Source organism: Enhydra lutris, unplaced genomic scaffold (genome assembly GCF_002288905.1).
Source record: "Enhydra lutris kenyoni isolate GAN:26980312 unplaced genomic scaffold, ASM228890v2 scaffoldscaffold4, whole genome shotgun sequence".
Taxonomy (NCBI): Eukaryota; Metazoa; Chordata; class Mammalia; order Carnivora; family Mustelidae; genus Enhydra; species Enhydra lutris.
Window position 1 is genome coordinate 48920020 of NW_019154088.1, and position 27775 is coordinate 48947794.

The 27775-nt window shown below is 41.4% G+C and overlaps 1 protein-coding gene across 4 annotated transcripts in view; it reads left to right on the forward strand.

The window, feature by feature from the left end:
- LOC111159618 (G protein subunit gamma 2) overlaps window positions 1-27775 on the forward strand; it is a 113118-nt gene that overhangs the window by 49908 nt on the left and 35435 nt on the right. Inside the window, exons 1-2 of one of the 4 annotated variants that reach the window (XM_022522166.1) lie at window positions 19863-19883; window positions 22799-22888. The exons of 1 other annotated variant lie outside the window; for it this stretch is intronic. In XM_022522166.1, the coding sequence (XP_022377874.1) occupies window positions 22843-22888 (46 nt within the window). In that variant the 5' untranslated portion in view covers window positions 19863-19883; window positions 22799-22842. Of the gene's footprint in view, window positions 1-19862; window positions 19884-22798; window positions 22889-27775 lie in introns of those variants that run through there. 2 more of the 4 variants (XM_022522157.1, XM_022522197.1) reach the window with 2 other exon arrangements.

Below are 27775 nucleotides of genomic sequence, written 5' to 3' on the forward strand. Positions count from 1 at the left end.
AAAAAGAATGTGCATTAAAAATTTATTAGATACTGCTGAATTGTCTGCTAAAATATTATATTCACAATATTTTATGACAAAATTACCCCAAACACCTGCCTTCTAATGTCAGCATTACCTGGATACTCCTTGCTGTGATTTTGAGGGAGGCAATGGTGGTATACTTGGCAGAGAAATCTCAGAGACAAAGAAGGGTGGCGGGCAGGGGAGTCCTGCAGTGAGCTCTGACAGTTATCAGGGAGAGCGGTCCAGAGTTCACACAGTACCAGAGCCCTGGTGTGGCATCTCTGTCTTGAGTCTGAGCACTGGGCATGTTTGCCCTGCTCCTTTCTTAATGAGATGACTCTGATGAGTGTGCATCAGTGAAGGAAGTAATAGAACAGACCAGAAGATAAGTGGATAGAAAAATCAGCTTAACCCAGATCTTCCCAGTAGTCCCCCACTATTTCTTCCTGAAAATCTCACCATGGCTTTGCCTACACCTTGGACTCAAGATCCTTTAAACAGCACACAGATTGTCTGAGAAAAGTAATGTCAGTATCAGCCACTGATATGCAAGCAAAGTTATTATTTCGCCTTAGTTGAAGAGACTAAGAATGAATGCATGGAGTTCGTTCATTCATGAGTTCGTTCAACAAAGAATAACTATTGAGTACCCACTGCAGGCCAGAAGCTGTCCTAGGCCCTGGGTATGTCATCATGAGCCAAAACAAGGGCCAACATAGAGCTGGCAGTTAGTGGAGAAGCTGGATAATATTCAAATAATCTTGTGATTGTATGATACATATATGATACATTTTTACAAACTATAATCATGTCTAGGAATGAGCAGTAAAATTTCAAGGAGCCAGGAAAGTGGAGATCTAAAGGTTGAGTTTGAGGGTTGCTGCAGGGTATGGGGAGGAGGAAGGGGGTGACTGGGCGATGGGCATTAAGGAGGGCACGTGATGTAATGGGCACTGGGTGTTATATGCAACTGATGTATCACTGACCTCTACCTCTGAAACGAACAATACACTATATGTTAATTAACTGAATTTAAATATAAATAAATAAGGAAGGAAGGGAGGATGGATGGATGGATGGATGGATGGATGAAGGAGTTTGAGGTCAGTAGGAGAGACCCTGGGAGAATCACACTGGGCAGAACACAAAGTAACAGCTAGCGTGCTTGCAAAGGCCTTGAGGTGGGAAGGAGCTGAACTGTTTGAGAAACTGAAAAAACGTCTGTGTGGCCAGAGGGAGTAAGAGCTGGAGAGACTGAAGGGGCCCTGAGCCAGATCGTGCAGGTCCTACGCATTTTGTTAGAAGAAGTGGTTTGAGGGGCGCCTGGGTGGCTCAGTGGGTTAAGCCGCTGCCTTCAGCTCGGGTCATGGTCTCAGGGTCCTGGGATCGAGCCCCGCATCGGGCTCTCTGCTCAGCAGGGAGCCTGCTTCCTCCTCTCTCTCTGCCTGCCTCTCTGCCTGCTTATGATCTCTCTGTCAAATAAATAAATAAAATCTTTAAAAAAAAAAAAAAAAAGAAGTGGTTTGAGAAAGGAGTTCAGAAGAAGGCAGAAAGTGAAGGACATAGGGCTGGAAGGGAGAAGTGGCGGTTGGGGAAAAAGCTCATCTGCTCCACTAGGCACGCGCCTCCTGTACATCAGTGTCTACCGGGTCTTCATGGGCACAGTGCTGTCGGGCTGGGACCCTTCGTGACACATAGCACATACTCAGGGGCAGAGCTGCCTTGCCAGGACCTACCATTCTCCCCTCATAGACTTCAAAGTCTGTGCCCCACTTTGCCTTCCAGCTGCCTGGGAGGATTCCAACGAAAGTCCATGCCCGATTCTATTAATTGAATTACAGAGGAAAGGCCCTAGTGTATTTTCATCAAACCTTAATCCATCTCCACGTTCCCTTACAATGTTCAATGTTTTAAAAAGCCCATGGCAGCGTGCCTCTACAGCGGCACTTAATTGACATAATATGGGTCACCTGTCTACATGGAATTAGCTGGCAGAGCTTCCAGAACAACCTACTTTTCCTCCCTTTTGCCTTTAGTTTTTGAACTTCTGAAAATGCGTCACGGCTGCTCAAATCAGTTTTGAGCCATTATTGACTAAAGAGGGGGTTGAGTGGAGAGCCGTGCCTCTAGCGCCAGCATTTGTCCAGTGGTGCGGTTGGGGGTGGGAAGGGAATGCGGTCAGGGCCTCGGGAACTGGGCCAGGGACCTGTCCTTGCAGCTCACCAAGCTGGTCGGCTTCGGCGTTTGCAGTCTTGTAAAATGAAAAGTATAACATGGCTTGATGTCATGCTTTTAATATCAGGCTTTATAAAAACTGTGCAGGTGTGTATGTTTTGTATGGGGAAAATGAATGAGTTCTGCTTTGGAGCAGGGAAGGAATTCTCATCCAGCTCTGTGGGAATGAGATAGCCCCTGGGCACAGCTTGGTGTTCCTGTGTCCTGATCAAGCCAAGCAGGTGGCCTTGGAGATGTACCATCTGAACTCAAATCCTAGCACCCCCCCACTTACTATCTGGGAAACCTTATTGATTTAATGAACTTAACTGAGTTTCATTTTCTTGGGAATAATGGTAGCCTCCTCACGTGGGGTTTTTGTGAGGATTAAGAGTTGAGGCATGGAAAGGCCTCTGTTTAACATGATTATTTAGTAGATTTAAAATAGAGCTAACAGGGTCGACTAGGTGGTTAAGCAACTGCCTTCAGCTCAGGAGGCTGGAGTCCCGGGATTGAGTCCCATATCAGGCTCCCTGCCCAGCAGGGAGTCTGCTTCTCCCTCTGACCCTGCCCCCTCTCATGCTCTCTCTCTCTCTCTCACTCAAATAAATAAATAAAATCTTAAAATAAAACAAAATACAGTTAACAGTGCCTGGCACTGTTCTAAGTGCCTTGAATATATTAACATATTTAATTCTTCCAAGATCCCAGGAGGTATGCATGACTATTCTCATCATCCCCACTTTCCAGATGCCCAAGATCGACTGGCTGGGAGATGGCAGAACTGAGACCCAAACTTGGACGGTTGGGCTCCAAGTCCTAGCAAGGCTGCCACAGCGCTTCTCAGCCTTATATATGTGTCAGCTGTCGTTATTCTTAGGGAGGGAAGAAAGCATGGGAGAAATACAGTAGAATATTGCCAGAAATGCGAGATGAGAACACTCAGATTCCTTTGGACCTTGGACCTGACTGTAAGCCTCTCCACCCTCCACCTGCCCCCCCCTCCCCGCTACCCCTTCACCTCCCACTCCCACATCCCTTAATTCCAGTGTCTCAGGCTAAATACCAAGTATAGCTTAAATACCATACTGAAACCTCTTGACCCCACTTAGACCAGAGAGAGAGAGAGAGAGAGAGAGACTTACCGCTGTTTCTACAGCTGCCCTGGTTAGTGAAGGCCGGCCAGGGGTCTATCCAGGGGTACCATATGCCACCATGGCCAGGGCAGATCCCCCTCTTGTGGGTTGAGTCCTGTCCACTTTCATTACTGCCTGGCTTCTTCCAACAAACCAGAAGTCCCCAGGTGAAATTCTCAAAACAGAATTGGACGATTGACCAGATCTGACATTCTGGAGGAGACTTACTCCCTGCAGGGTTACCAGCCTTGATTCTTTCTTCTAATATGTCAGTGATTCTAATATGGGGCCAAAGTCCCCACCCTGGGAAACAACATCATGTGGACAGTCCTTTACCAATACCTCACCCCAGACAAGATGTAATCCATGTTTCAAACACTGCAATCCACATTTCCGTTACCTGGCCTGGTTTGTTTTATTTCCTTGAGGTGGGAAATGGCCTAGGAAAAGCTAAAATACGTATTTAGATAAAACTGCTGAAGTTCACTAACTTCTGCTGGGGGTTATCTGAACCTGTAATCCATAGTTCTGCTTTCAGAGGGATGGAGTCTAACCATGTCTGCTACCTCGTTTATAATGGTGGGGAGGGAGACAGGAAGCAGAAGTGATGAGGGCACATCTGTGCCGATGGTGTATGGGCATTCATTGTTTTAACGTTTCTGTGCCTTTGCAATTTAAGAAAATAAATTGGGGAAAAAATAAAAGCATTAAGATAGGTTTTGGGGAAGAAGTAAAAATAATAATAATAATACAATTGCTCCTGATGGGATCTTTGCTCTGTGGGAGGGCATTACAGGATTAGTGTTATTTTCCTCCAGGCCATCATGCATAGTACCAAGGGGAGCAGCAGAGACATGGAGAAGTTGTAGGGGGAGTAACGAATGGAAAAAGGGTGCTCCTGATAAAGATAAAGATAAAGAAATAAGTGTCCTGGCTGTTCATACTGTCATAAAACTCAAAGTTACTGTGGGAGTGAAGCTTTCAACCTTTAAATTGCTTTCATAAGTCTAATAGCTCAAGGTGCTCCATATGTTCCCTTGAAACTAATTCAACGATAACAACACAAATGTTGCACATGTGTCCGGAAAAATTTTTTGATATATGTAATTTCATTCTGTATATATATTATGAATAATGGAAAGAATATCACTAAAAATTAATCTTTAGATAGTAGGATTACAAATGACTTTTATATTTTCTCTATTACCTCTCTGAATTTTATAGACTTTTTTCAAGTGACAGGTTATTTTATAATCCAGAAAAAGTCATTATTATAATAAAAAATAAATGTTATATATGTAGTGTCTCTAAATAACTTGTTTTCTATATTATCCACTATTAACTGTGGCATCAAATGGAAATATACTCCCTTAATCTGGAAAATAAAATTAGAAATTTCCAGAGAGTGTGTCCTGTATCTTAAAAGGAAATAATGAAAAAAACCTTTGATGGCTTTATTCATACTCCTGATTTATGAATTTTGACCACCTTAATAATTTGCCTAATTTTGAAGAGTTTTGCACATTTACTGATTTACCAGTGCTTTAGGCAGTACTTCCACAATTTCGCCTTTGCTTTTTTTTTTTTTTTTTTTTTTTTTTTTTAAAAAAAACTCTTTGAGTACCATCCTGGTCTGGTAATTTATCTAGATGCATGTAGTCAGTCAGTCTGGTCAAGAATGTTGTGTGTATTTACCACTGTTTTTGATTTAATTGCTCAGACATTTCTCTTTCATAAGATTTTCAATGGGAATCTTCCCAGTGGCTTCCTCAGGAAAGATCCAAGCCAATAATTCATTTAGTTTCTTGACAAACATATTTTCATCTCCAGGCCCACATTATGTCCACAAATAACCAAATGATTTTTTTTATTTGTATGAATAAGTTTTATAAAGGATATACAAAATTCTTTCTGGCCTAATTTAAGTTTTTTACTCAGTTTACCATATTAATAGGCCTATTGGATCTGGGTTTGGATAGGAATTTCCACTGGGGTACTTAATATTGGGAGTCACTGGGTCTTTGCTTGCTTGCTTGCTTTTTTATTTACTTTTGCAGGAGATACTTAAACATTTTGTAGTCTTTTTCTTGGCTCTTGTGTAGGTCTGTCACCACTTTTATTCCAGGGACAGGCTGCCATACATGGCAGTGCCATTGCACAGGGCTCATTAGGCAACATAAAATGGACATCAAGACCCAAGGTAAAATGGAAGAAGACCGCCATCTTGGGCAACCTCATTAAGTCCACAGAAATCCTGGTGAAGCAGAGCTGACCACATTAGCTATAGTTCCTGCTTTAATCCTTTCTTCCTGAATCTTTCTGAAGGATTCTCCCTGCTCAGGGTACCCAGGGTAGAGGAGGAGTTAGGAAAAACACGAATGGTTTTGGGGGGAAAGGTTTGATAAATCATCTTGTATGCTAAGCTCCTTTGTAAATTACCCAATTGTAAGGAGATGTCAGCAATCTTTAGCTATTTAAAGCTTTAACTAGACCACATGAGTAATGTGCTTCAGGAGCTTATCACTAATTAATTAATTCATTTGTAAGTGAAATACCTAATTAAGGCAGTCTAAGGGAGCTCCTGTGCAGCCCTGATGTGGTGGGTCCAGTAACAGAGACTTCAGTTGGCAAAACTTGTTGGACAGGTTCCCCTGGGCCAGTTAGCTTGATCAAATTTCGTTTGAAGTGTTTTGTGTGTGTGTGTGTGTGTGTGTGTGTGTGTGTGTTTTAAGTGTAGTATGGGTTTGAACTGGTATTTAATATTGGTCAGAATCACTCACAGATTCTTAGCTTTGGAAGAAACTTGAAGATAATGTGGTTGGGATCTCATGATAAAACAAGGGACATGGACAAAAGATACGCATGACCTGGTGTGATGCCTTATTGCCGTGCGCGCTGCCATCAGGAAGGGCCAAAGAGCCTGTCACTTCCTGACTTCTTCCTTGCCTTTGATTTCAGGGGCATTTCTTTCTACTTAAAACTTTGCTTTGCCTTTACCCTGCCGGAAAACTATGTAACCCAAAGTGGTCGCCATTTTGCCTCAGCTAATAAGAAACTTTAGCCATGTTTAGAGCTCAAGTATATTAATCAGTTTAATTATCTGTTCCCCTATGCTCCCTTTCATCTTTTGTTCTTTTCTTAGAATAAGGACATTGTCCTTAAAGGAAAAGAGCCTTGTAAAAGCCTTGTAAAACTCATGGATAAAAATGCAATTTGGGGTTGAGAAATTTATATTTAGTCGTATTGGGCCTCTGTTCTGTTCTAAGGGAAAAGGACACATTTGAGTGTAATAATTATGACTGACTTATAATGAGATTTGTTCCTTATAAACTGTTATTGCCTCAAATAAAATGAACAGAATAAAGAGCAGGAACGAATGCAGCAAAGATACCTAAGCTGCTCTCAAGATATAGGACGGATTTAGAGAGGCAGCAGGAAAACAGATTAAACTTGGAATAAATGGAAAATGAGAGGGAAAATGGATATATAAATATATCCTATTAGAAGCTACCAGTTCTCTTCTGCAGTCGACTTATCAGTATGGAGTCTCCTCACACTACCTTTCACATAGTGCTCACTGACGCCTTCCCCTCTAATCACAGCTAATGTGACTTTTCTTGAAAAACAAAACAAAGCAAAACCCTTCCTATATACATTTTAGATCCTTAAAAGATTGTCTCTGCAACACAGAATGGATGTTTTTTCTGAAATGTTTTGTAACAAAATGCTCTTTGGAAAAAAAAAAAAAAAGTGGCACTGCCTTAAATTAGTTCTTTGAAAAAAAGCACATACTTAGCATGAAGTAGTCCTTTTTGCCTACCCATGTGAAGTAAGGGTATGTGCTGAGAACTTTGGAAATAGTTGCTACAGTCTTTTCTCAGGAAGAAACACAAGAAAGATACCATATCCAGGCTTTTCTGTTCTCCTGGATGTCTGACAGGAGGTAAAAGTTGCAAAAATATTTGTTGTAAGGTAAACCTATAATTACTGTCATTTTTAGAGAGGGAGGCATTAGAAATACAAAGGATACAGTGGGACTCTAAAAGAATATAAAAGTCTACCTCAAAAATATATTCCTGAAGAATAGGAACCTCTTTCGGTTTATTTCTTTATCCCCTGTTGTACAACATCCTACATAGAAGAGGCATCAGATGTATATAAAGAATGATTGACTTAGTGGCTGAAATTAGGCATCATTCTATCTACATAATCATTTTACTTCTGTAGGAAATTTCCTTGTGTTGAGTGGTAGCTGATAGTGTCTAACCAAGGGCTAATTTTAGATGGAAAGTTATGTTTTAGATCTATTATTATTTTAGCCAGAAGAAAACACAGAAATTGAGTGGGTGCTGGAACATATCCATTATTTGCCCCCTGGAGATACATGGAGTAGTTGAGAATAGTGTACTGCTGGCTGGCAGAACATGGTGGGAAAATTTGCACACTGGCTTCCCACAAGGACCTTGTGGGAAGCCAGTGTGCAAATTCTGGGTTGTTATTTCATATTTCAGTCACTGGGATGCCTATGTTTTAACAATTTAAAGTGTTAACATTTCACCACCAAAATAATTCTGAAAAAAAAAAAAAAAAAAAAAAAAAAGAAACGGAAATTAATCACATTAAGCACACTGTCCTGGGAGATCTGGATTTGTGGCTAGTGCATCTTCGTCCATGGCTAATGAGAGGGGAGCAAGCCAGGAGCAGAAGAGTGGGGCCCGGGAGGCCTAGCTGCTTGCAGTGTGGTGAGGGGCAGTATGGGGCCACTTCGGACCACACCCAGGTTGGTGTAGCTATCCCAGCTGTGCAGTGTGCTGGACAGAGGATGTCAGAGAATAGTGTAAGGTTCCAGGGTTATCTGCCAGCTGCAACCCTGCCTCCCATTTAATAGTGTTTATTAAGATTCAAGGAGGAAGGTCTGGCAGAAGGCCCAGCCAAATGGGCAGAATGTAGGAAACATGACCTGGGTGCCTAGGTGTTCTTCAGTTCTCTGGCTCTGCTGTAGGGCTCAAACCGCACCCACTGCTGAAGATCTGATTGTGTATATAGTGCCAGGCTTGTTCAGGGCTGGCTTGGGCACCATGTCAGCAGAGCCTGCTGAAAACACGGCTGTCTGTTGCTAGAAAGGCGAGGAGGTGGTGGCTAGGAAAGACCTGCCTAATGGACTTGACCTAAACCTTTGGTGGTCCTTTGGCATGGAAGCCCATCTCCATCTCCTCCCCCACCCCCTTCAAAATGATGTCTCCATTTTGAAATTTCTTCCATCAGAGTAGAAGAAGTCCCCAAATGCTCTCAAGTCAAAAATACCCAGTCACACACTTTCCAGTGAGACTCAGCCGCTGCTGGCAAGAGGGATGGAGAAGGAGCAATTTTTCCATAGATGCTGTTGTGCAGCCCCAGGAGGAAAGCAGAGGAAAATTGCAACCCGTTTGTCAGACAGCAATGACATGACTGGTTTCCTTCGTCCTGCAGTCTCCTCTGGAATCTTCCTATAAGATGCAACATGGTCTAGAGACTTAGAACCAGAACATTAGCTCAGTGCCAGGTGTATTAGAACCATGTCTTTTTTACTACTTAACATCCAGAAAATGGTATAAATCCTGCACACACTGACTTTCCTCCGATTCAAGGTATTTAGTATTAATCAAGGGAGATTTTTGTTCCTTGAAAGTAAAAATCAGGCTTTTTATTTATTTTTTTGAACCATACCATTGAGCTATTTTGCCATGGTTCCTTTGACCATAAAAGCAAATCTGTATTTTTTAAATCATTTTCTTACCAAACATCAGAAATACTGTATTATTTTTCAAACTAACACACAAGCAACACCTCCCTCCCCAAAAAAGGGAAAGGGACCAGAGTGACAGAATAAAGAGCCAGAATGACAGGGGAAAAGCAGTGGGATTCAGTGGCATAGAAGTGATCCATAAACCACTTTTTAAAAAAGATTTTATTTATTTATTCGACAGACAGATATCACAAGTAGGCAGAGAGGCAGGCAGAGAGAAAGGGAGGCAGGCTCCCCACTGAGCAGAGAGCCCTGATGTGGGCTTGATCCCAGGAGGCTTTAACCCACAGAGCCATCCAGGCGCCCCTCTAAACCACTTTTATTTAACAGTGTCAAAGACACCTGCCGAGGTTGTGCCCTAATAAGATTTGGCCACATCGCCAAGATGGAATCATGCATGTTGCTAAAGAGTGGGGCTGTCTCTCCCCGCACAGAGCACCTTTCTACTCACGCTGCTTCTTAGTTGTTCTTACATAGATGGAAGTCCCCAAGAAGAGCACTTAAAACAATGAAGTTGACTTCTGCTTCTTAGTTGTTCTTACATAGATGGAAGTCCCCAAGAAGAGCACTTAAAACAATGAAGTTGACTTCTATCTCCTTCATTTCAAGGAAAGAGCAGATCTTGTAGTTTCATCTTTATAAGACGAGGCTAGGGTTGAACTCAAATTTAAAAACTGTCTATTTATCCCAACTCTTTTCTAAAAATAAAAGAGCAGTTTTTCATCTCTGGCATAGTCCCTGGGAAAGTGCTTATTTACCTTGTGTTTTGCAGACTCTTCTCCAAAACGCTAAGTAAACAAGTAAATACACTAACGTATATAGCACAAAAATAAGACAGCTTTTACTTGAAGCTGGCTGTGGAGTAGAATTGGTTACTTAACACAAAATTAACACTGTGACTGGAATCTGTTTTCCTGTGAAAGAATTAAAGTCTAGTGTTGTTGTGTTTTAGAAGATATTCTTGTACATTACCATTGAGGAAATAGAATTTAGAAAACTTTATAATTCAGCTAGCGTAAAAGCTTGGTTAATTTAAATCCTATTAATTCACAGTTGGTTTCTTTTCTGATAGTGACTGGATTGACATTGTACTCAACAAAACTTTTCTTTGTGGATAATAAGGCATGTGATTAAAATGCAGTAATTTATAAACAAGATTGTAACCATAGTGCTTAAACTGTTAAAAGAACGATTTGGTTTTGGACATCTTTGATGTCTTTGGAGATGGCTCTCTACATATAAATAGTGAACATGCCAAACACAGATTGTTTTTTCTAGTCTTTCAAGCAAGTCACTAATGAAATATCGTATAGTATGTTCTGATCACATACTTTGGGATTCACCTCAGAACTTAAAAGTAATACGTTTAGGGGCACCTACGTGGCTCAGTTGGTTGAGTGACTGCCTTTGGCTCAGGTCATGATCCCGGATTTCCAGGATCGAGTCCCACATCGGGCTCCCAGCTCCTTGAGGAGTCTGCTACTCCCTCTGACCTTCTCCTCTCTCATGCTCTCTCTCACTCATTCTCTCTCGAATAAATAAAGTCTTTAAAAAAAAAAAAGTAATATGTTTACCCCAAGATAGTCCATTATTTAGGACATTTTTGATTGGTCTTCCTGTCTATTAGTTTGATGACTGAGGTTTAACAATATAGCCAGCCCCACCGAGGGGGTTCCTGGGCCCTGAATAAAAGGTAGATTTACAAGTCAACTAGTTTGCTGCTGACTGTGACTTTGTCTGTTTGAGCATGTTCTGCCCTAGGAATGGATGTGGTCCAGTGATGGGGGGGGCGGTAATGAGCACTGAGGAATAGACATTTTTAGGCAAAATGTGACACAGCCTAAGATCATCTTTCATTACTGTATTACTGAGTCTAAGGGATAAGCTCATTGAACACATATTAACTGAGGACCTACTAGATACCAGGTTCTGGGTATTTGTAAGCAAATAGAACAGATATGGCCCCTGTCCTCATGGAGCTTATAATCTATGTGAGGAGACAAGAAGTAAACATACACACAACTATGTATGCATATACACATACACACGTACATACACATGCTCTAGAAGTAGAAGGATGGGAGTGAAGTACCATGAAATACAGTAGGGAAGATTTAGTTTGGATACAGTGTATACATGAAAAGGTCCAAGTGAGCATCAGAGATTTGAGCTAGTAGAATAGTATCCTTTGAATGGTTCTTTGCCCCTCCTTCCCATTCATGCTTTGTAAACAATGGAAGATGACAGGAATGCTCCAAACATGAGTTTTAACCATGTTACCACCAATATAGACCTTTCTATGCCAAGGCATCATGAATTTATACAGACCTAACAATTGAAATTGTTGGGACCATGGAAACACAGGAGGCAATGTAGAATAGTAAAAAGCTACTGGGCTACTGGGCTCCTTAGGAAGACCTGAAATCTTCTGGGGATGGAGAGGAGAGAACAGAAGAGAAGAGGACAGAGGTTCTCAACCTCTCTGTGCATCCATTTCCAAAAATGTAAGATGGGGGAGAATATTAGTACCCACCGTATAATGTTGTGAGAATTGAGTGAATCAATTTAAAGTAAAGTACTTAGAACATGTCTGCCTCTGGCAAGTTCTTAAGAAGTGTTACTATTATTACTAGTGTTGCTATTGTTACTAGTATAATGGTGTTACTACTATTACTGAAAGGAGGTTACCTCCTTCAAGGATGCCAGCAGAGGCAGAATGTTTAGGACACTGGAGCAAACTTGTAAACAGAATAGTGTATGGAAACCAAGACTTACATTTCCACAGTTTCTACCACTCCTCCCTTTGTTTCAAGCATGTTCCTAAAGGGCCAATTTTTTATTGCTTGAAGAGGAACCATAAGCCATGTAATGCTTTATTTGATATCTACAGGTTCTGTCTTCTTCCTTAGGACACAGGCAGATAATTTATGCCTCTGGGTATGAGGTGTGTACAGGATATTAAACTAGTGCTAATTTCATAATGCTGTCACACCTGCAGCTGGGACAAGACCACAGAGATAAATGCCATTACCAGAGGTACTTAGATAATGGATTCTCTTAAGGCAATGAGTTGTTCTTTTTAAGCAACATAATGAGACCGTGTAAATTAAACCTGGGAAGGGTTTTCAAAATCATGAAAAAATGTATTAGAAAAATATAAGTATTAACTGTAGCTGACTTCCACATAGATATTCTCTTAACAAAGCTAATACAGAATTGCAATAAATATCATCTTTTTCTCTTCACTTCTAAATGCATACAGATCTCTGAAATCCTGTCATTTTTTTCTTTGTACTGTTTCCTTAGAATTTCCTGTAGAGGTACCACTGGAACTAGATCCAGTTACATTACGATAAATTCTTATTAAGTATTTAATTAACAAATAATAAATGAAGGAGACTTTACTATATATCCCATTTCTTCTGTGTATGTGTGTGCACATGTGTATGATCATGTGACAAACATGCCAAATTATAAAACTCAATCCTTTTCCTACACACGCCTCAGATTTGGGGATGTCTGAAATAGTTTAGGAGATTATGTTTTTTTAGCAAAAGAGAGAGAAATTAGGATAGTATGATGGGAAGGAAATTGCTTTTGAACTTGTGAAATATAAGATGTAGCTTTTTTAGATAAAAAGAAAAGGAGAAGAAAAAGACAAGAAGTGGAGTCTACTCAGAAAACAAAACAAAACATGACAAAACAAAGCAACAACAACAAAAAAACCAACAAAATTCATTCCCTGGCATTTTTCTGGAGGGCAATGCACTGGGATCTCTCCTAAATGTTCTGCGTGTGGGTAGCTCCCTTTCCGGGAGGGAGAAGACCCCAAGTGGCTGGGACCAGCCAGTGCCCCTTAGCCCTGACCCCACTCCCTGTCAGCCAGAGACACTGCAGGTTTTACCTCCGAAGTCTGACACTTGGCCCTACCCCTCCTTTGTCCCTGGCTGAGCTGCATCCCCCATTGAGCCTCCTCCCCATCTTCAGTTTCTCCTCCCTCTCCAAAGACCGCTCAGAAGAAGCTCAGTTTTTCCTAAAGAGTAAGAAACAAAAAAGTCTTTATGTGGGAGTCTGTTTAAGAAATAACCGACTCCTGTTTATAAAGGCCCCTTTCATTCTGCTTGCTGGTATGTGCTTCCTGAGCAGCCGCGGGTGGGACGGCTCAATGGAGCCCAGTCAAAGACTACCACTGCTAATTTCCAAGGCTGCCACGGGGGTGGAGGAGAAGTGCTGTGCCTGTGGCCATGTAGGTACTACCCGCAAGAGTTACTCAGACGGGCCCCAGGAGCTCAGCCTTGAACAGCCTGACACACGTCTTATTAGCAGCGCAGTTCTTTCTGCCAAATAACTTTCTTTATGCGTTTCCAGGTATGGGTTGGTTTTCTTTTTCACAAAATACCCTTATTTAAAAATAACAACCGAGGAGAGAAAATAACAGGCATTAAGTAGGAAACCTTGGGTTTGGGCCACAGCGTGTGTCGCATTTCCGGCGGAAGCCATCAAGATGGCGCCCAGGGCCGGGCAGAGCAGTTCTGCGAGAGTTCCCTGTTGTTCTTGGGACTTAAGTGAGAATTACATAGTGGTTGGGGCGCCAGGGTGGCTCAGTGGTTGGGCTGCTGCCTTTTGCTCAGGTCATGATCCGAGTCTTCCCTCTGACTCCCAGCTCAGTGGGAAGCCTGCTTCTCCCTTTCCCACTCCCCCTGCTTGTGTTCCCTCTCTCCCTGTCTCTCTCTCTCTGTCGAATACATAAATAAAACCTTAAAAAAAAATTACATAGGGGTCACCAAGCCTGGAGAAAATCTGAACTGTAGAAGTAAAGAGACGGGTGGCTTAGTGATGCACAACATTTTTTGAAGCTGTGAAATCAAATGGTTACTTTGAGTTTTCCCCATACATATACAAATACGTATGTAAACACATTTGCATTTTTCTACTCTGTACTAGTAGATGTCTCGGCTTGTGTGTGTGTGTGTGTGTGTGTGTGATTTAGATTTAAGTAAAAAGACACGTGTTTGTGGGACTCCAAATGGAGTTCATAGTGCCTCCTTAAGCTGGGAGAATGCAACCCCCGACCAAGATTAATATGGTAAAAGTTTCACTTAATTTTATTTAAAAATTGTTTTATAGTAAAGCAAACATGGAATAGAATCCAAAGTGGATATGAATTTAAGGCAAAAGTGGAATGTAAGCTCTTGCTTATGACTGGAAAGGCCCACAGATTCCTGAGGGGCATAGGTTTACTCTCTCCTCTCAGCTTTAGCAAATACTCTGAGATCCTTCAGTGTACAGAGGTCCAGCAAGAATGGGCAACAAAAATAAAAAAGATTCTCTGCCCAAAGATACTTAAAGTCCCACTCCCACTTTTATCCTATAATTATAAATTTATTAGCCTTTCAGGTTTCTCTTTTTAAAAGCATATGTCTTTTCACAGGTTTAAGCTATTGGTCATTCACATCTTAGTATGAGTTACCTTATTAGCTTTATCTAAATAATTACCTACTAGCTTTCCATTTCGACGGGCTTTACAGACCAAATCAGAAACTGTGAGTTCCTTATGTAGAGTTAGTTATCTGTGGACTAGAGCAAGCCAGTTCATTCATTTGAGCCTGTTTCCTAATCTGAAAATCCGAATGCTAGCATCTTCTTTGCTATCACAGAACAGCTATGAAGGCAAAATGATATAATTCACATGGCTGACCTCTATAAAGTTACAAAGTACTATTTAAATATCAGTTACCACTCAGTACTTTTAGGTGACATTAGTGGTCATCCTCGTGGTTATTAATACATTTTAGTTGAGATTCGTTAATAGATGAAGAAGAATGGCACAGGGAGAGGTAATTTCGAAATGTAAGACATTTGGGGAGATCAGGCTCACAGCATTACCTCACAGAGGGACTTCGCTATTTGAAAGTATTACAAACCAGAGGAGAGAAGGGAGAGAGGAAAGAGGCAAGAAAATGCCAGAACAGAGTTCTGTTCTGCGTTCACCGTAGGAGCCTTGAGGTAGAAACACCCGATGGCCCCAGCTGCTATCCTAGAAAAAGTCGATAGTTGAGAGTCATCTTTAATTGTTAGGCAACCCCCAAGAAGACACAGGCTTTGGAGTTCTGAGTATCATATTTCTCCAAATAAGGATCTGCCAAAAGTATACATAATTAAGGTAAACACTGGTCCTGTTTATCTTTCAAAATATGTAATGCTCTTATCTACTTCTGATAACCCTGTGCATAATCTCTTCTTTGGTGTGCAATATCTAATAATTGTAGCAACCACATACTATGTCCTATGTATGTACTATATTCATGCACTAAGCATGTCCTATGAATGGGGTACTCTTCTAGCATTAAGATCTAGGTACTATAATACTCCCACTTTACAGGTGACAAAACTGAGGCCAAGTATTTAAGTAACTTGACCAGGTAGTGTATGGTAGCAGATCCAACTAAATAAGACCAGGTAGCATGACTTTAGAACTGGACAGACTCTGTGTCTCCTTCCTCCCAACCAATGGCAGAACCATTGTGAGCAAGAGTAATTAAAATGTGCAGAAGACAAGAAGCGCTCAGAATCTGTTTCTGTGGAAGTCAGAGGACAATCTCTTCTTTGGGATCTAGTGCTCCAATTCTTGTACAGGACTAGGACTTGACTTTGAAGACTTAAATATACTTGGAGAGGTGAGGATGGAGTGGGGCCAAAAAAGAGAAAGCTCCAAGGAAGTAGTCAGTTTTCTTTTTGTTTTGTTTTTTAAGCTAAATAAGAGTTTGAGAAGAACAGATTTGAGGACATTGAGAATGTAAAGTGTCCATTTTTTAAAGAAGTGCCCCCTTTCTTTTTTAAGATGTGAACCCTCAGATCTGCTGTTAGCCATAAGTTACACTGAGTTATTTTGCTGTCTTGCAAGTCTTCTGAAATCATCAGCTTGACATTATGTTTGCTTCTGCCTCCAGGCTTCACTAAGGCACATCTAAATTTATTTAGAGAAAAGTCATGAAGAGCAAAGCAAAAATAGTGGACTTTATGCCTTTGAAAAATAAGCTCTCTTTCCTCCTAAACAAGTCATAGAAATTCAAGGCAAAAGTAGATTCATAGGTAAGGGGCAAGGCAGAAGTTTTATGTCTGATTCAAGAATGAGCTCTGGACTAACTTTTTCAGGCACAGAGGGGTACGGTGGGGAGAAATGTAGGGTCAAGTTTGATGTCTCAGCACCCCACGACAGACCCAAAATCACCACTAACACAGAATAGTGTTTCCAATGCTGTCCTCTGTCACAGACTTCTATTTTTCCTTAATTTGGGTCTTGCTGACACACAATGCCACAGTTTCAGGTGTACAACATAGTGATGGAACAAGTCTATATACTATGCTGTGTTACACCATAAACAGAACTCCCATCTGTCACCACATCATGCTACTATAATATCATTGACTACATTCCCTGTGCTGTACTCGATTATTAGTTTGTGATTCTAGCCAACTTTTTGTTAAGTCAATCAAATATAGACTAACACTTATAGTCGAGGAATTAAAGTCACCAAAAGGTAATCATCTTTTTGAGAAAATACTTAGATATAGGTACCAGATATTTGCATTTCTCTATTTTCAGACTCATTCATGTTAAACAACTTTTTAGTTATGGACTGATCAATAGTAATTGGAATGCATGGAGACCTTTCCTGAGCTCTTCAACAATGAGGAAAAGGCAGTTGTTGGAAGCAGATGGGACTGTCTAAATTGAGGCAAGTTGCCAAACACACTTCAACTGGTTCCTTTCCTTGGGCTATTAATTGGAAAAGGCTTTCTTCATTCCTGGGCTGTGCTGGCCTTCTCATTTTTTATCTCCCCTGACCATTAGCAGTTCCATTTGGTCAGATAATTCCATCTGAGTGCATAGGTAGTCTGGCAACACGGTAAACAACTTTGTCTGGAATCAGATATCTCCTGTTTATCTGGAACTGGTGTCATTTTGAATTACAGTCACTACACTTATTTTCTCCGTCTCCCTTTCCCAGTTTAAGAGTATTAAAATTGTCCAAATTCAGATTTTCTTTTATAATTCAGTGCCTCCAGTTCGATTAAGACCCAGCTGCCATTAAATGAATAACAAAAAATAACACCAGACCTGCAAAGTCAGTCAGGTCTGATTATTTATGTCATTGGCTCAAATTGTGATTCCACAGTGTCCCTCATACAGGAATTGCAAAGCAAGTTCATAGTAGTGCTGATTTTGTTTTCTAGGGGTACTTTTTATGCACCAGATTCTTCTTTTTCCCCTCTAGCTTTATTGAGATATAATCAGCATATGACATTGTGTAAGTGTAGGTTATGCAATATGATGATTTGATTCACGTATATAGTGCAAAATAATTACCACAATAAGGCTAGTTGACACATCCATCACATTACATAATTACCAGTATGTGTGTGTGTGTGTGTGTGTGTGTGGAGAGCATTTAAGATCTCAGCAATTTTCTTTTTTTTTTTTTTTCAGCAATTTTCAAGTACCTAATACAGTATAGGTAGTATAATACTATACTAATACAGTATAGTAACTATAGTTATCATGCTATACATTGTATCCCCAGAACTTATTTATCTTATAACTGAATGTTGCCCATTTTGACCAACATCTCCCCACTTCGCTTACCCCTGGCCCCTGGCCACCATCATTCTACTTATAGAGAAATTCTTATTTAACCTAACTGACCACTATATTTCACATTAGTGCTCTAAACTATTTCTTCCTTTCTTTTTCTGTGGGGAAAAGGGTTCAGGTGCCCCTCCTGGGTTCTTCTGGCACCTGGCCTTTCTCCAGTCTTAGTCTGTAAGACACCATATTGCAATTGCCTACTTATGGATCTGCCTTTACCTTTAGAGCATAAGCTTCTTGAACACTGAGCTCGTGTCAGCTTCCCTGGCTCCCAGCACGGTCTGGCACATGAGTCTCTAGAATACACTGATATTTGATAGAAAAGTAGTGCCAGAGGGCTGGCAAGAGTTCTGTTTAATTGCCCAGTTAGATTAAATAACGCTACCCAGATGTTAAGGAAGAATGATCTGTTATGTAAAGGAAAACTGAAAGTTTTTGAAACCAAGTATTTTGGTGTTCTTTGCAAATGATGTTAAGGGAGATGAACTGATCCCCTTGTGTCATTAGAATCCTAAGGATTTGTCATGACACCAGAATACTTCATGGAAACCAGATCTTCTCTGGAGGCCCTGTTGGGTGTTTGCCTTTTTTCAGACTTTGTACAATCACAGCATCTGGTGTGAACTGAACCCTTGTCTCTTTGTTCTCATCAAGTCACAGCTTTAGTAATTTTAAAAGACTTTTATTAAAGATTCTTTTCTGTCATTTGTGGATATGTGGAGCTCTTAGGAATAGAAGCATCTCACGGACAAGTGGGATTACTGACATTAGGGTTTTTAAGACCAAATCCTAGGAATTACAAATGACTCAGTAATGTCAGAGTATTAATTAGATCTCTGTAAAATGAATTGGGCTCATTTGCTGAATCAGGGATCCCCTGAATGACAGACCCAGCGAATAAGCTAGCTTAGATACAGGATCAGTTGTGTGTTGTTATTTTTCCAGCTATTTTAAATCGTTGCTGTAATGGGGACCACTGACTGTTTCCGTTCTTCGCATTCCTATCTACCCCCAATGGCGGATGCGGTTGCTATCTGCAAGAGCCATCTAACATTTGCTGAAGAGGGGAAAGCTGGGAGGGTGCTTGGAATCCAGTCACTCATGAAGCAGCCTTATAAGACACACAGTGTTTCTGAAAAAGAGTATTCATAAACCGCAGAGTTTTCTAGCAGCTCCAGCAGAATTTGCTTCTCTAAGAGAGGCAAAACATAAAGAATGTGAAGCATTAGTCATGAATATAGGCTTTATGTGCCTAGAGCCAAAAGTAATTGGGTGTGGGTGAGGTTAATGAATATACAAATGCTGAAACAAAAAGTCTGTCCACCTCTCTTTCCTACTCATTATTGGTTTGAGTTTCATGGAAGTATTCTTTAGGATGAGAGAAGACAGAACCCACTGGCCACAGGGACTCCCCTGATCCTTCTGTGCTTGGTAGGGCAGGAAACATAAGGAAGGTGGGGAGCTGGCATTGAGAGAAGAGGCTGGCAGGAGTAATTGATGGAGGTTGCTCTGATACCAGTTTGGCAGGTAAATGGACATTTTAATAGGCAATTTAATGCCTTTGGGAAACTGTTTGCTAGGACAATATTATCTATTCTCATCAGCCAGAAGAAAACCTATCATCCTACTTTTAAACTCACCAGTAATGAAAGCATTTACCTCTAGAAATTCCAGAATATGTTTCTATATACAGATGACTGATCAGCCCGTCCCTGTCTGGGAAGTGTCCCAGTCATCCTAGCCTCAACCTGTAGACTCTGAAGAACCCTCAGCCAAGCAAATAGTGATCCAACCAGGCACAGAAGAGCCAACCAAGGCTCTTCAAATATTCCTTTGGCATATTTGATTAGCACACTGTATAAATATGGTTGGAACGCTCTCATTCCTCTTCAGCAAGATCAGCTTTGTTTTGTTGCAGGATTGCAGAAGTGCTTGGTAAATCCTACCCTGCCAGATCCCTTGGTGATAGGGGACATAGGAGCCATGAGCCTGACTAATCCAACACTACCATAAGCGAAGTGATTCTGGGTGTCAGCTCTGTCCTTACACCTACTTTGTGGAGGAGACTAGTCATTTGTGCAGGAAAGACCTGGTAAGAAATGGGATTCAATCTTCCGGGGTAAGTGGAAGTATTAGTGAGAGATGTAAGAATTGGCTTATTGTCACCATCTGTGACCTTGGTCAGGTCACCTGATCTTGCTATTGTTTCTTCATCTGGAAGTCTATTTCTGGTTTGTCTAAGGGGTGTTTCCCCAAAACAGTAGAAAATACAATAGAAGTTCATGAAGGTAACCTTCCACTATTATACTTATCATTCTGTGTTGACGGCCTAAAATTAAATGGAACAAATAAGCCTCAGGAATATCTCTGACAAGTTAGCATCAAATCCCCTACAGATTATAAAGACAATGTTTAGAGGTTCCAAGAGGAAACTTTTTTTAAAACTAACTTCCTGTAGGCCTTTCTAAGAGTTCCAAAGTGCCCAAGCTCTCAAGGCCTATCTATAAATAATCAATAGAAGCAAATCTCCTTTTGGAAAAGGTCTCTTTTGACAAAGGCATGATAGGTGCCTCATTCATTCTATAAATAGTTACTGAAAGCCTGCCATGAACCAGACACTGATCTAGGCACTAGTGATTGAGCAGTGATTAAAACAGACTAATTTTCTGTGCTTTGGAGCTTATATGTTAGTAGGCTATACTAAGTAAATGCAGACAATACAGGTAATGAAAATAAAAATAAATACAGATACAATATGTCAGTTAGTTCCAAGTACCAAAAAAGAACACAAGGCTGGGTAGAGAGCATGAGAAGTATAAGAAGGGGAGGTACTTTTTTAGACAGGGAAAGGTTCTGATAAGTTGATGTTTGAACAGATACCTGAATAAAGTGAGGGGGTAAAATATAAGAAGAACAGCCCAAACAGAGGGGTCGGGGTGTGCAAAGGCTCTGGGATAGGGGTATGTCTGTCATATTCAAAGAACAGGAAGGAGACACTCTCGCTGTATTCAAGTGGGCAAGAAGAGACTGGTGGAAGGTGAAATGAGAGAGCTACCCATGGACGTTATCATTCAGCTCTTGTAGACTGTGTAAAAGTCTGAGCTTTTACTCTGAGTAAGGTGGGAAGCTGTTGGAGAGTCATAAACAGAGGACTGACATCATTCTGACATACATTTTATTAACATGAACTCTAGCTGCTATATGACAAACACACTGAAAGGGGCAAGAGCAAAATCAGGGAAGACAGGCTGATACTGAAATTTTCAAGCAGGAAATAAAGGTGGCGAGGGTCAGACTGGTAGCTGTGGGAGGAGAAGGAGCTGGGTTCTGGATATATTCTGAAGGAAGTGTTCAGGGATTTGCCGGGAGATTGGAAGTGAGCTGTGAGACAAAGAAGAAAGAATGTCAAAGTTTTTAATCTGAGCATCCAGAAGAATGGAGCTGCCATTGACTGCCATGAGGAAGACTGTAGGAAGAGCAGGTTTGGGGAGAAAAATTAGAAATTTGGTTTAGGACATATCAAGTCTGAGATGCCCATTCCTGTGGAGAGGTTGAGTAGAGAGTTGGTTCTAGATTTCAAAAGCAAGATGGGTAATGGAGATAGAAGCTTGAGGGATGGAAGCCAAGGGCTCATAATTCAGCCATGGGTCTGAATGAGATCACCTGGTTTGAGTGTAAACATAGAAAAGTGTAAACATAGAAGAGTGCGAACACACTGAGACCTGGGGATTAAGGAGATGAATGAAACCAAGAGGAAAGACTGAGAAGGAATTGAGAGGAAAGACAAAAATCTAGAAAATAACAGAAAATAACAAGGGTTGTGAGGAGATGAAGAAATTGAAACCCTTGTACACTTCACTGTTGGCAGGAATGTAAAATGATGCAACTATTATGAAAAACGGTATGGAGTTTCCTCAAAAAATTAAAAAAAGAACTACCCTATGATCTAGGAACCCCACTTCTGGGTGTATATCCTGCAGAATTGAAAGTACAATCTATGTGCTTAGCATCATTATTCCCAATAGCCATGTTCTTCAGTAGATGAAAGGATAAACAAAATGTGATATGTATATAATATATATATATATATATATATATATGTGTGTGTGTATGTATCTGTGTGTGTGTGTGTGTGTGTGTGTGTGTGAGAGAGAGAGAGAGAGAGAGAGATGGGATGCTAGCCTTAAAAAAAGAAGGAAAACCTATCACATGCTACAGTGTGGATAAAATAAGCCAGCTGCAAAAAGACAAGTACTGTGTGATTTCATTTATGTGAAGTGTCTGAAGTAGTTGAACTCATAGAAACTGAAAGTAGAATTGTGGTTGCCAGGGGTTGGGGAGACAGGGAAATGAGTTGTTCAATGGGCATAGAGTTTCAGTTTTGCAAGATGAAAAAGTTCTAGAGATCTGTGCAATGTGAGCATGGTTAAGATGGTAAATTTTATGTGTCTTTTACCACAATTAAGAAAAGTGAATGAATGAATGAATGAATGAATGAATCAGTCAACCAGTGAGTCTAACAGTCAAGAAAAAGCCACATCCCTGGAGTCCGGTGAAGAGGCTATGTAGGAGTTGGAAGCAATGCACTCACTGTGTTAAATCCTGCCAGAAGGTGGTAATAGCTGAATAATGGCCACCAATGATACCAGGTTCTAATCCCTGCAATTGTAAATGTAACTTTATATGGGTAAAGAGTCTTTGCAGATGTGATTAAGTTCTTGACGTGGAATCATTATCCTAGATTACCTTGGAGAGTTCCAAATTCAATGATAAGTATCCTTACAAGACAGAGGCAGAGAGAGATGCCCCACGGAAGAGAAAAGGGCAAGGTGATCACAGAGACAAAGCCTGGAGTGATGGGACCACAAGTCAGGGATCTCCAGCAACCACCAGAAGCTAGAAGAGGCTAGAAATGGAGTCTTTCCTTGAGAGTCTAGGAGAGATCATGGCCCTGCTGCCACCTTGATCTCCCTTCAGTGGAACTGATATTGAATTATTATCTTCCAGAACTGTGAAAGAATAAATTGCCGTTGTTTGAAGCCATCAAGTTTATGGTAGTTGGTTCCAATAACCACAGCAGCCTGAAGAACAGGTCAGGTAAGGAGAGGACTGACCAAGTGATGACTGGATTTGAAAAACTGGAAATCGAACCTGCTGCTGACCTAGACAAATGCCGACAGACAAATTAAGTGAAGGAGAACCCATTTGGAGGGATCTAGGAAAATAATGAAGGAAGGGAAGTGGATACAGTGAGGCTAGACAAATCTTCCAGTCATCTGTAAGGGAAAATAGAAAAATGGGATTCTTGCTGGGAGGGCATGCAAGGTCAAGGGACAGGTTTTGTTGTTTTTCCAAAGATGGGAGATGTTTTGGCATGTTTATATGCTGATGGGTTCTCTCCAGTAAAGAGGAAGGAAAATTGATGATGCAGATGAAAATGAAAGAAAAAGGACAAGGCTCAGGTCCTTTAATAGGTAAGGTGGGAGCCAGTGTTGAAGTGAAGGGGCTCCTCACCAAGATATTAAAAAAAAAAAAAGAAAGAAAGAAAGAAAGAAAGAAACCAACAGCAGCAAAAACCAAGGCATGAGCAGTTCATCATCACAAGAGAAGAGAAGGCAGTTATTTGTGAGCACAGACGTGCATGTGCCCATGAGTGGGTGATGGTGGTCATGGGAGAGCATAGATGTGCTTTTCTGGGTACTGCCGGGTGCTGTTTTTTAGTGAAATGAGAAGTGTGAAGCAAAGTCATCAGCTGCGGATGACAATGGGGACAATGGGGACTGAGGACGTATTAGAGGCTTGAAGAGAGCGGAAAAGGTGTGGAAAACATTACTGGAGGTTGACTAAGGAAGAAAAACTGGGCAGCGCTACTGACCTACTTGAAGTTAATATCTGTGCATTCGTGGTTATGTTTGACTTGGCACTTTTCAGCTGCTCAAGGATAGATTGAGAGTTGGAATCCATCAGGGTTGGGGATTTTTCTAAGCTGGTATGACTGAGGGAGAGAGAGGCCGTGTTGCTGTGAATTTGAAGGGAGTGGACCGCACAACAGACCATGGAGTCTAAGCCTGGTAAGGCGGCACGTGAGGACACGAAGGTTTTGAGGGATGATGAAAAGGAGGCATGCTCAACAGGTGGGTGTCCTGAATTTTTATAATCAGGATCCAGCGGGAATGATCTGGAAAGACAGAAAATAGAAAGCTTGAAATCTTCCTTTCAACCGAGTTCCTCTCGGTCTTGGGGTTTTACTGCATATTTGTCCACTCTCCTTGGACATTTAATTTTGGAATTGGGGCTGACACTTAACTATGTTGAGAAAGTCCTGGAGCTGTGGGATTCAATGGTACACTGACAAGAGTGAAACCATATTAGTATCTCTAAAACAACCAACAAGAATCAATCATTCATGTCAACACTCTCATTTTACAGAAGGGGAAACCGAGGCCCAGAGGGATTACAATGACTCATCTGTGATCACTGGACAAAGCTGATACTCGAATCCAGACCTCCAGCCTTGGAATTCAGCATTCTGTATTACCCCATTGCTGATTCCCACATTTTCTTTGTGAACATCCATCAGTTCAGTACCTTGGGGAGTTGTGGATGTCAGCTCAGAAAACATCTTCACAGCTCTCCCTAATTCCATGCCCCTCTGTTTTCCCTTCATGCTCCCATCCAAAGACACCACACATGTTCCAAAGAGATGGCCTCCAGAAAATTCCTTGGAGAGCTACATAAGTTTCTCTTTCCACACAACATTAAACCCATTTTGTTAAAGTATAGAGATCGGCTTGGCAAATACTCTTTACTCACTAAACAGGGCACCTGGTAGTCAAATTTGCCCGTTATTTACATTCTTTACAAAAATAGCACGCACGCCCCCCCCCCACACACACACACACCACACACACACAAAACTAAGGTGAGAAAATTAAGTCCAGTGCCTCTAGCCTTAATAGATCAGACAGTCTCACTGTTGGGTGGTGATCATCATGACATGGCGGGGGTGGGGGCGATCGGCAGAATGAGTGGGATCATATTTTTTCATTTCACCAACTCCCCACCCCATTCTCCTGATAGAGTTTCTTTAGAGGTGACCACACATGGGGACAGGGTGGGACTTACTTAGTGAGAAATCTGAAGAAATTTGAACCTTAATAATTCTGATACTAGGCAGCCTCAGGAAACAGGGTTAAGTCCTTGGTTCTGACACTAGGTGATGGCTGTGTTTCCAAGGCAATGCATTTCATTGCTCTGCCCCTAATTTTGTTGTTGTTGTTTTTACCTGTGAAGTAAGGTCTTGTTTCAGTGAGTTTCAAATGCCTCGTATTTAGCCTCTCTTTAAGGGTTAGTGGCATACGTTTGCAGAGGAGTCATTTTGGAGCCATTTTTTTTTTTAACTTGCTCATTCCTAGAAAAATCCTCACCTCTCACCCTGCAGAGGCCTTCCTGCCTTGAGCCCCCAGGGGCTGCCAAAACAGAACTAAACTTGTTAAATGAAACAGTGCCAACCGCAGGCTCCAGATGTTCAGAGGCATTTTTGAAACCTATGTCACAAGTGATTTTCATCACTTATACTTTGGCATATTAAATCAGTGATTATAAAAAAAGATTTGTTGTGGGTAGATGGTCCTGCAAGATAACTTCTGGCTCCTGCCAGTCTCTGAGGTTTCATACCTCTGTGAACTCCATGTTAAGGAAGGTCAGTCAAGTGCACAGTCTTTGCTTTCCTGGAACTGCTCTTGGTACCTGGGGACTAATCTCAAAGTTGTGCATTCTGGGAGGCCAGGCTAGGAAAGGAGGAGAGTGAGCAAAGTGGCTAAGTAGCTCCTGAAAATAGTCTGTGCAGCTTTGAGGTGGTTTCAAGATTGCATGTACATAGTTAGATGGTCATCGGCGTGCTGAAAATGGTTGAATTTTAATGTATGTGAGTTATATCCTGATAAACCTGACTTTAAAAAAAGAAGTATCTGTAAGACAATCTCCTGGTCCCCAGGTCATCATTTCAGACAAATCCCTTTACCTTTTGGAGATGGCGAGTAAACATATGTGCTGTGGAGAAGGGTCCCCTTCTTTTTTTTTTTTTTTTTTTTAAAGATTTTATTTATTTATTTGATAGGCAGAGATCACAAGGAGGCAGAGAGGCAGGCAGAGAGAGAGGGGGAAGCAGGCTCCCTGCTAAGCAGAGAGCCCGATGCGGGGCTTGATCCCAGGACCCTGGGATCATGACCTGAGCTGAAGGCAGAAGCTTAACCCCCTGAGCCACCCAGGCGCCCTGAGAAGGGTCCTCTTCTTGATGCCCTTCCCCTCCAGTCCAGGGGACTTGCAGGGTCATCAGCGTGGGTGAGAGTTGTCTGTGTCCTTACTTAGTGATAAAGTAAAAGAAAGGGTTACGTGTCCCTTCATCTTTAATTTCTTAGGCTTTTTTTCCTCTACCCAATCCTTATAATCAAAGATATATCGGCAGGACAATTTATTTTATGCGCTTAGAGTAGTAGTTGTAAAAAAATATTGTTTAGAAGAATAAAAATGGCTCTGTACTACATGTCAGAGATGTGTGATAGCCTTAAAAGAGGATGTAAAATGTGACAGTTGAGTAATGGGAAACATTAAAATAACTTCATTCTCTTATGGATATGGGGTGGATGGATAAATCTTACAGTGTGCTTCATGGGAAAACATCTCAGAAATTCAGCATCGATGCAAGGCCCAGAAAATGATTATGTGTATTAGTTAATATTATCTTCCCAACATGATACTCCACACCCAAAAAGTAAGCATTCCAAGTTGGGGAAAGGTACTTGAAAAATGGCTGGCAAGTTTCCTTTGGCTGTCTCCTGATAGTACAATATAGGGGAGTTTTGCTTTCTGAATCTCTGTTTTCCAGTTTTCTGATAACGGCTATGTATTTCTTTTACGTATTTAAATATTTTTAAAGTAAAAAAAATTAATATTTATTTTTTAATATCTTAAAATATTTCAAAAAAATCAGTTCGAGACCAACGTGCTCCTTGCTGTCCCTGACACTAACCCAAGAAAAGGGAGCCAAGGCCTTCTGTACTGCATTTCAAGGGCTGTGGCCTCACGCTGGGTTTCTGCCTGAGCCCGTGGTCACTGCTACGTGGAGGCTGGGGGAAGGTGAGGCCAAGACTACAAAGGAGCTTTGAGCATCACACGGATGTTTACACTTTCAAACAGTGTGTTTGTGTAACTTTGCAACTGAGAAAAGTTATTGATGATTTATATGTTGCCAAAAACAACCTACAGGGCATGTGGTTCCCTGGGGATCGGTTTCTCTCTTGGCGGTAGCCAGGAAATGAGGAGAGGAAAGAAGGTATAAGTCACAAGCTTATCCTTTGCCCCAGTTATGTGGGGATACTAAAAGATCAGATGAGATCCAGAGCCTGGGAGATGCCCTTTTAGGGAATATGCTCCATTAGCCCATTTGCTACCAAAAAAAAGCCACCATTAGCAACCTGTACTAAGGAGCAGTGTTTGATGGGGCTATCGTGAGGGGCATGGATGATTCCGTGCTCTGGGTACTCATCCTCACAAGCAGCAAACGTGTACTGAAGCGTCTAAGACCCAGAAGGCCGGGTGCGGAGGGTGCTACATGAAGGACTTTCATTCATTTAACAAATATTTATCGAGCACCTACTGTGAACACCACAAGCTATTTGCTCTTAGTTTATATTTAGAGGAGGAGAAAGATGGATGCTATAAAAATTCAGTGACTTCAGATGATTATAATGCATTGAAAAGAAAAAATAAACAGGGAGCTCTGCCAGAAGAAGGATGGGCTAGACAGGACACTTTATTATACAGTGTAATCGGGAGACCTGGCATTTGAATGTCAGCTCAAAAGAGAAAGCAGCAGCCATGGGCACCACCAGCCAGGGCAATGCAGCATGACAGACAGGGAAGGCAGCAAGTGCAAGGGCCCTGTGGTGGAGCCTGACTTGTCCTGTTCAACCGGTAAAGAAG